The sequence below is a fragment of the Silurus aristotelis genome, assembly GCF_946808225.1.
Source record: "Silurus aristotelis genome assembly, chromosome: 14".
Taxonomy (NCBI): Eukaryota; Metazoa; Chordata; class Actinopteri; order Siluriformes; family Siluridae; genus Silurus; species Silurus aristotelis.
The window spans coordinates 7,425,715-7,435,714 of NC_139587.1; the positions used below are offsets into that span (position 1 = coordinate 7,425,715).

At 37.4% G+C, this 10,000-nt stretch overlaps 1 protein-coding gene across 1 annotated transcript in view; it reads right to left on the minus strand.

Moving 5' to 3' along the window:
• mgat4b (alpha-1,3-mannosyl-glycoprotein 4-beta-N-acetylglucosaminyltransferase B) overlaps positions 1-10,000 on the minus strand; it is a 151,030-nt gene that overhangs the window by 70,701 nt on the left and 70,329 nt on the right. Inside the window, exons 2-3 of the mRNA XM_083561497.1 lie at positions 1,179-1,358; positions 1-16 (exon numbers count right to left, since the gene is read on the minus strand). The exon at positions 1-16 is cut by the window's left edge and continues 128 nt beyond it. Of these exons, the coding sequence (XP_083417623.1) occupies positions 1-16; positions 1,179-1,358 (196 nt within the window). The remainder of the gene's footprint in view (positions 17-1,178; positions 1,359-10,000) is intronic.

Sequence of the window (10,000 nt, forward strand, 5' to 3'; positions counted from 1 at the left end):
TTCAGCTTGGTTTCATCTGTCACAGACACACAGTCACACATTAAGCGACCTATTCACAGGCAGAAACCGAACGCAGATCAGCCGCATCAGTTCATACCCTTCAGATCAAAGGGATGTGACTCATACGACTCTCGATCTATGAGCTGCTAAAATTAATAGTTCTTGAATATTTTCATTTGTCCTCACTGGGTTCAGACAGACAATTTTCAGTGGATCCAATTAATGAATGAATTAATGGATGGATGGAAGGATGATCAGATGAATAAATAGTAGGGATTGTAAGATTCATCGATTTGCATCGGAAAGGTAACGGTGTGATGCATCGCATCGACTTAAAAAAGTGAATTACAAGCTGGCATTTGTATGGCGATGCATCGTTTTTAACATATTTGCCTCTGGTAAAAAAAACATTAATTTTATTCATAGTTATTAGTAGATGAGCTACACTTTTATTATTTAGAAAGGGACCAATAATTTATGACCAATATTCTATATGCAGATTGATTTCTTCCTACCAAACTGTTAAACCGTTCTTTCAGCACCACTGCTGCTACGTGAAAATGACATCACAATGCTATGGAGACCGAGACATGTCTTGAGGGTCACATAGAATATAGAATTAACATGGCAGAGGTAGAGCTGCATCTGTCGGTCAGAAGTCACTTAAGTAAATTGATGAGTTGCTGTCTGTCTGAACTAAAGAAATGAAAGCAAAATATTTGTACCATATTGAATTGGCATCTTTTTTTCCCCCTGTTGCCTCGTATTGCATTGAATCAAATCAAAATTAAATTGCACTGCATTGTAATAGGGGTGAATCATTTCACATCTCATCGGTGGCTGCTTCATATGAATCTTTAAAGTATTGTATCGTTGGCTATGCATCGGCCTCAGTTATGGAGATGCGCATCCTTAAAACATAGACAAAGATCTTACATCTGTCTATTTACATTTTTATATCACAATTGTTCATGCTCTCTTATGATCTTTAGGCTACACAAAAAAATAATATATTAATCATACGAATTCATTTCAAATTAACAAATGAATTAACCGAAACAGTTTGAAATCCAATTTGACCAGTCAGATGAACAAAGCCAAATTTGTCCTATTGCATGAACAAACAGTCGCATGTAACAGCCTACAGTCTTATTTCATATAGCCCACCCCTCTCTCACCGGAGAGGCTGCTCCATGTGCGGTTAATGTCTCGCAGTGCTTGCTTCTCGGCGATGGCTCGCTTGATCTCGTCCAGCACCAGGTTGAGCTCTTTGGAGCGCTTCAGGTTCTCCTGCTCGGCCGAGTGGAGGCGATCTCTCAGAGCCAAGAACTCCCTTTGGTAGATATCAACCACATTACCTACAGAGACACAGGAGAGAACATTTAATTTGAATCAGATATTCGCAAAAAAAACACTGAAGCCTTTTGAGAGTTTTTTATTAGACTTCATAATTCATGGTATCGCTGCTCAATAATTCAAGTCAAACTCCTTGGCGTTATGCACCAATAAATACAACTAAATTATTAAGCAAGCTTTTGACCAGGGCCTCACAGAGGTCTGATTATTTGGAGGAGCGATGGAAAGAACAGGCTATTTTCAGCCCCTCTCTCCTTCTCCCTCACACACACACTCTCTCTCTCTCACTGTCTGGCCTTTTAAAACACAAAGGCTGCTCTCGTTTACATTTAGAGAGGCCGTTTTCATCCAGAAAAGGCAGATGGAGAGACAGAGGCAGCCTTCCATCCCGTCCTCCTCTCCCCGTTCGGTATTCGGTAAAGGGATTTATAGCCCCTCCCTTTTTTGCTTCTCCGACACACACTGGCCTTCTTAACAGGCCAGTCGATGAGTCTCCCCCACACACTGGTCGATTTCAATCGCTGGACTTGAACTGCAGTCCTCCGTGGACGTGACTTATGCACTTAAACAGTTGTAAGTGTAAGAGTCGAAGAAGCTGTATTCATCATGGCTTCCTGTCGAAAGCATGAGCTTCGCAATAAACATAACTTACTGCGTAACTACGATAAGAAAAAAAGGATAGCTTGGTTTATCCATTTTTTTTATCATTTAACCCTGACTGATGCATGTTTAACGCTGTACACACCAAAAATCCACCATTTCTATTACCATTCAACAAATGGGCTCATGCGCTTTGGAAAGGTACTATTTGACAAATATAGGAACATTTTCTGATGATTTGTTTTGCTTTATTTGTGGGAATGCCCCATCCAATGCCCCTTTTAGCTCCCTTTGAGTTAGCATTGCTTCCAGTACCGTTTCTAGGCATAAACTAGGCAGTCAACTAAGGCGCAATCAGCTGCCTCACCCTCGCCCATTTCAATTATTTACCTGTTCTTCTGCTGGTTTAATATATATGTTTACATTCAGGCATTTTTGCAATGATTACTAAATGTGTTTTGCTTTTTTATGGTATGATTTGTATGGTGTAGGGATGGAGCATTGTTGTGGGAGAGCAGAGCCATTGGGGAAGGGGGTGACAAGAGGAATCTTATCTAGGGTGCCAAAAGTTTCGAAACGGCCCTGATTGCGCCCAGTGTTCACGGGAAAAGGAGCAAACAAAAGAGTTAACAGGGTGGCAAGGTCGAGCTAGTACAAAAATACGCATTTTCATTGCTTACTAAAATTATACACAGGCATTAGAAATAAATGTCAACCTAGATCTTTACGCAAATGTCTTGAGGCCAAGAGAAAACATATTTTCAAGGCACTGCGTGCAAACATTTTACCCTGAGAGTCGGAGAAATGAGCTGAAGAGGCGAGTCTACATGAGATGATCCTGGAGGATCTGGAAAGATTTAATATTTGGAAGTGCTCTCCGATTGCTTTGTCTGTATTCTCCAATCTCATCAAGCTTTATTGAAGCTGATTCAGGGCCCGTCACGTTGGCAAAGTGATGTCGTACGAACGCACGGGTGCCGAAAAATCTCATCGAGTAAATTTACTTTAATTAATGGGTCCGTTTCTCAAATTTAGAGAGTGAACTTTCGGATTTTGCAACAATATATTGGACCGGTATTTCCCAAGAGTGCCAATAATTCTGCAGCTGCCTGTAGGAGGGAGTGTTGCTTACTTTGTCAGTTCCACTTCAGCTTGTCCGTTGGTGTTAAGGGACTAGCGCTAATCAGATATGATTTGGGTGTTGGACTAGTCTCAGTACAGCAATAACACTGACATGGTTGTGTGTGTGTGTGTGTGTGTGTGTGTGTGTGTGTGTGTGTGTGTGTGTGTGTGTGTGTGTGTGTGTGTGTGTGTGTGTTTTCCGCACAGTTTTCTCGTTGCTCATGTTTAGTGCATGTATTTTAGTACAGCTAGAGACTCAATTTTTCCACAGATTACTTGTGTTAATCACGATATCAGTTTCGTAACAGTAGCACGTAGTTAGCTGGAACATTTTTATTTGCAGACTGTTTCTCAACCCCGCAATCATATGAGGGGTTTTTAAAAATGTCAGCACTGCTACTGCATCTAATTTACTCATACCAGTGCCACTATCACTGACAATGGACCACCACGCGAATAGTATTCAGTCAGAAAATTCCTACTGCTACTCCTCTCCCAGGCCCAGATCCCAAAACTACATGGTAGCCTCATTTAATAAAATGGTCCATGAGTGGATGGAATAAGTCAGACGCACCTAAAATGGATATTCACTGGCCATTTATTTAGCAATTCACCTGTAGTGAGCTGTTTTTCTCAAGTATCCTGGGAATATACCCTGGATGGCAAGTTAGGCACACTTTCACACATCTTAAAGGCGATTCATTAAAACAAATTTCCTGGCTAGTTTTTGGGAGGTGGAAGGAAACTGGAGAATCCCGAGAAACCCTGAATGAACAAACGGAGAATATTCCATTTATGAAGTAATGCATATATGCTGAATGCATTTACTTTTATGGAAATATGGCAGACGCCTTGATCCTGAGCAACTTATCTCATTTATACAACTGAGCACTTGAGGGTTATGTTTCTTGCTCAAGGGTCCCAGTACTGGCAGCATGGTGGAGCTAGGATTTCAACTCAAGAACTTATAATAAGAAGTCCAACATCTAAACCACTGAACCACCACTTAATATATTATACATATAGCGTAGATATTATACAGTAATACAATGGTGGATGCTTTCTGACTTTTTTTGTAACTGTTAAGTAATAATCCCGAACTATCTTAAGGATTCATGGTAGCCTTGGAAAGTATAACACAAGAGAAAGAAGTGTTATAGGAAAGAAAATATCAATTACATACTTACATATCACTATCAATTATTACATACCTTTTTTTATTTAATTATAATGCTTGGCATGTAGACCAGAAAACATACTCCTCTTTCCTGTATACCACTTTATGTTCCTGAATGTTATAAAGCACTGACACCAGAACCTTCAACTAAAAAAATAGCTACTATAGAAAAGCAATTTATCAGAATTAATATTTTAATATAACCCTGTGATTGTGACTGAGAAAAGTGCTATATTGTGGGTTTTATAGTATTTTTGAAGCAGTGACCTGAACCTACACAACACATCAGACTCTAATGCACCAAATTCCTCAAAATTTTTATCCTGATTTGGCCAAAAATGTAATAAATAAATAAATCAGACCAAACTAGACTGTGAATCTCAGCTCCATAACCTCCACCTGTAGGTAAAGAAATGAAACGTACAAGGAAAAGCAATCTCTCCTAAGAGCTTGCCAACGGCTCTCTGGTCTCATTTGCCTTTTCGTTCAGTCTTTATCATGCTTTAAGCCTCCCCTGCACTAGTTTCAATTCCAAGCACATACGTCTCTTAGCTCTACAGTAAAAGACAGAGCAAATGAGAGGGATTTTTGTTGTTAAGGCTAATCCTGAGTAGTCACTTTTTTATTTTTTTTTTGGGTGGGGGGACCCAGTGCACACAATCCCATAACTGTGAAACTGATAAGAACACAGTTGATACACCTCTCTCCTTCATTCGGGCTAAAATCCCAAATGTAATCTCTAATTACACTGCTTTACACTGATGCAATCCAAGCTGTGTATCAGCCTCAGGGTCAGAGAGACACATAATACCATGTACAGCTCAATAATCTGGCAATGACGTATCCACAATCTGCACTGCCCTCTGTGTGTTTGTGTGTTGTAGATTAAATCCAAGTCACATTCAGCTTTTTTCGAATATCCTCTGTACAAGTTGTGTTTAAATTACATTCATATGTTTAATATAGGCAAAAAATTCAAGAATTCAAGATATTGATAAATAGAATTTTGATCATTTTGCTCCAAATCTTGAATAAATATACATCTTAAAGGCTTTAAATGCTTGAAGGTTTCAATTTATTTGCCAAATATTGATTTCAGATATTTCAGGTATAAATAGTTTATCTTAGAGAGGCAGAGTCTCTCAGAAATAAAGCTGGGCAGACCTTCACCAATCTGTAAAAGACTGTGGAACAATTTCAAAATGTTTCTCAACATCAAATTGCAAAACAGTTAAATATCTCATCATTTACAGTACAGTTGTTTGCAAAAAAAAAAAAGAAAAAAAAGAAAAAGAACTATCCAGATACCAAGAGTGTGTAAAGCTGTTATAAAATAATTATTCATTATCATCTGAACATTTATAGATTTGTTTGGTCAAAAATCTTCATACTGTTACATCACCAAGTTTATTACAAATAGACAAAAGAATGCATGTGTGTGTCAAAAACCATAAAAGACTAGGTGTTTCCATACGTTTGGCTTTTTATTACATCATGTCATTTGTAAAAACTAAAACTAATAATTTAATAATAAATGACGGTGTGGTGTTATCCTTTTCCTCCCCAAAGTTGATTAATTTCCAACGACATCATGTCCCAAAGGTTTTAATTTTAATGCAAAATATTTTTTTTTTTTCACAAGTTCCTTTTATCACATGTTATAAACAGTAATTTCCTCACCAGCCTTCCTTATTTTCTTTCTCTCATAGACAAGCACAGACTGTGGAGTCTCCTCCCAAAATTGTTAAATAGATAATCACCATATCTAACACATTTTTACATTTAACCTTTTACTTTATTGTAAAGCATTTTACTATAGAAATGAACTGCATTCAAATGAGCACATTACTTCAGAGCTGCTGTTATACAAGCGACAATTAAATCAATTAGATTTTAGTTTGAGTTTTACTCTTCTGGGTGTCTTAAAAATGCGAGCTTGTTGTGGCGATCGAGAATAATTAGCGTCAACACACACACACACACACACACACACACACACACGCACACACGCACAAAACTCAATGTTTTTGCTAAATCAGCCCCAGCACATGCCTACTAACCGAGCACACAACTTATCCCAGTGCACATGCTAATTATTGCTCATTATTTGGGTTCTTAGTAAATCAGGGTCGTCACTGTTGGTGGCAGTATAAAATTATAGCCTCATTAATATGCAAATGTGCTAAAAAAAAATTCATCTTTCAAGTAATTAAAATTTAAAGGCATAAATAAATGCTTAAGGAAAAACAGCACTATTCAGCTTTCAATCACAGTGTAAACATACTATACTGTATGAGCAGATAAAAGTATAAAAGGGGAATCCTGCGAATGTGTGTGTTTCACAGACCCTCTTCTGCTTGTCAGGAAGCCTGTACTAGGTTAGGGGCTTATTAAAAGTGATGAGTTACGGCAGGCATGACATCTTGCCTAGCTCTGCCACTCACACTCACACAATCACACACACACACACACACACACACACACACACACACACACACACACACACACATATAGGAGCTAACAATGGAGAAACAGAGCAAGTGAAAGAGAAAATAAGGAATTAGTAAAATGTATCGCATAGGCCTTTAATCTCACGTTAATCTCACTTTACTTTCAAGAGTCTTGCAATGACTCACCTGTTTGTCACGTCATGCTTCCACAGAACTCGCCAGGAATCCTACTGAAATGTAAGATTCTATGCAGCCCACGAGTGTGTGCTGAATATGCAGTATAAAAAATGGATGGATAGATGGATGAGTGGATACTACACAGTTAAAAGCCAAAAAAAGATAAAATGATCAAATGTTCTTAAAAATATCTATTCATTTGCGTAATGGCTAAAATATTCCCATAATCCTTCAAGACAAACCTTGAAAATTCTTACAAAATGAAAGCTGCAAGAAGTAATTTTGGGAGGGGGCCATCCACCAGAATCAGTAAGCCACACATGCACAGATGTGATAATAACTAAAAATCAGAGCCATAAACTTGTGCAAACCGAGTCAAGAGTGATTTGTAGTCTCACCTATGTGATGTCTATGTTTTGATGATGGACAGTAATTAAATTCTCTCACTGTAGGAGTAAAAGCCTTGATGACAAATGAGCTGACTGGGTGTCTGGATGATGGAATCCAAATTTGGTAATGACTGAACAAACATTGTAGTTTACATGTAAACATTTTCGGCAACGTTTCATGATTTTGACCCGTAGCAAGAAATATGCTGGAGAATTTGTTGCATAGCCTCTAGTCATGGTCCTGAAGATGCCTACCAAGTTTTGGGTCAGTGTACAATGTCATTGCTCAGATACAGCTTAACATCCTGTTTTCCAGATCCGCTGTCAGATTTACTGGACCATTACAAAGCAAGCCAAGCTTGGTGATGATTGAAGAAGTGAAAAAACAGATTTAGCAAAAGATTTAATATGGCAGAAAATGTAATTAGGCAGAATTCCAGATCATACAGTAGGATTAATGAACTCGTCTCAATGCTGGAAATCCAGGGATGCATGGCTTTTATTGTTTAGACTCATGGATAAATTATTATGAACATACTTTTAAAATAGTAATGCTAATTTGATCCACTAGAACAGGACTTGTCTAAAATATGTCCAGAATGTTCCTTAGTCTTTCCCAATCAGTGTTACTAATTAACTATTTACTAAACTGTTCAATGGCTCACCATAGACACCAAAGACAAAAAATATGACAAAAAAGAAGTCATGGACTCATCTTAATTAAATATGTCTTATCAGGTAGTTACATTGATACTAAGGTTACTAACCTAATAATGACACAAACTGACTGCTGAACCGCATATGGTTGGAAAAATCAGTTGTCCCAATATTTTTTGTCCGTGTATTTATTCGTCCATTAGAAGAGATGTAAAATATTTTGCAGTCTCATACTGAAATTAGTTCTTGGTCATCCTTGACTTTTTGGCCTCAGGGGCTTTTCAGCCTACAGAAATTCTAGTTCTTTTTGCAATGAGAAATGAAATATTATAAAAAGATTTTTGAAAAAGGCTTTCAAATGAATAAATGTGGATGTAAAAGTCAATAAAGAGCTACAGTCGATGCTTTCTGAACCTATAACCTCTTTATTAAACACACCAAAGTATGTTTTCATGTCATTTTAGGGCATGGTATTATACACATGCAACGTTCATACTGTATGTACAGTGCCTGTCCAAATTTTGAAAACAGGTAGGTAAAAGGCAAACTTGGACAAAGAATTGGACAATGAATGACTGGAAGAAAGTTCTGTACACAAATGAGTGGTGCTGGGATTTGATCTCATGACCTTCCGATCAGAAGTCCAACATCTCCATTGAACATACTTAACACCAACCAGCCAATCAGAATAAAGCATGTATTCATATTTTCATAGCATATGTATCCTTTAAGTTCAATGCCATAATAAAGAGCTTTTTTTCTTGCTCCTCTTTAAGAGTGTCTTGTTTGTTGACTGCTGTAAAGCTGACAAGATCAAGCATCAGCTGTCAAAACTCACTGAGCATTTCCGCTTGATGTTTCTTTTGATGAATTTTATCGAGCTGACTGACGGGTCAACTGTAAAGTGTAACTGAAAGAGAATGAGAGAGAGCGAAAGAGAGAGATAGAGAGATTGCTGAGCTTTGACCTGAGATTAGTTAGAAGCAGATGTGCGTGTTTGAATGAATAAAACATGAAACCTTATTGATGTCTCTTGTCTCCATTTGAGGGAGGCCAGCAGTGTGTGTATATCTGTGTGTGTGTGTGTGTGTGTGTGTGTGTGTGTGTGTGTGTGTGTGTGTGTGTGTGTGTGTGTGTGTGTGTGCGCGAAAAAAAGACAATATATATATGTGTATACGCACACATACATATATATGTATTTCTAAAGTTTTTTATTAATGCAGTTTATTATTACTAAGATTCGTGAACATCCACAGTTTACATTGTTAAAACAATTTTAGATAAAATGCTTGTTTTTTTAAATAACATAACATTTTCTAATTTACAATATTTTACTTATATTGATTAAATTGAGTAATAAATTAAACTGTCACAAATAAAATTAATTGAATACAAAACGAAAATTGTTATTCAATTGTTTACATTTGTTAGACCCAATTTGGGTACTACAGATGTGCATATACTAAGTGTGTGTGTATTTTACATTTCATATTTAATTTTCGAAAGATATGTTTTACTCAACAGTTCTACTTATTTCAGCATATTTTAACAAATGTCTTCATTCCTTCCCCTTTCCCCTTCACTACTTTGATATGCGAAATTGCCAGGATTTTGTCCTTTGAAGAGAAATTCTTCAAGCAAAGGCTAAAACGCTAAAGAATCCATATCGCTAACAATGGCGATGACAGAAAGTGGCAGCAATTTCACGCTACTGCGAATCATATTTTGGCGGACTACAAATCGTATTACTGGTACTGAGTGAGTAGGCACAGTGGCAAAGGGCTAACTTTCGTTTATTTTAATACCCCCGGCATTGTTGTGTATGTTTTGAAGCTTAGTTATAATAATATAAAAAAGAAACAGTGACACTGCACTTAAGAGGTGGAGACTAAACAAACTTGCAGACCGCTAGTTTGTTTAGTCTCCTATGTATATGTAGTGTGTGAATATAGATAGATAGATAGATAGATAGATAGATAGATAGATAGATAGATAGATAGATAGACAGACAGACAGACAGACAGACAGACAGACAGACAGACAGACAGACAGACAGACAGACAGACAGACAG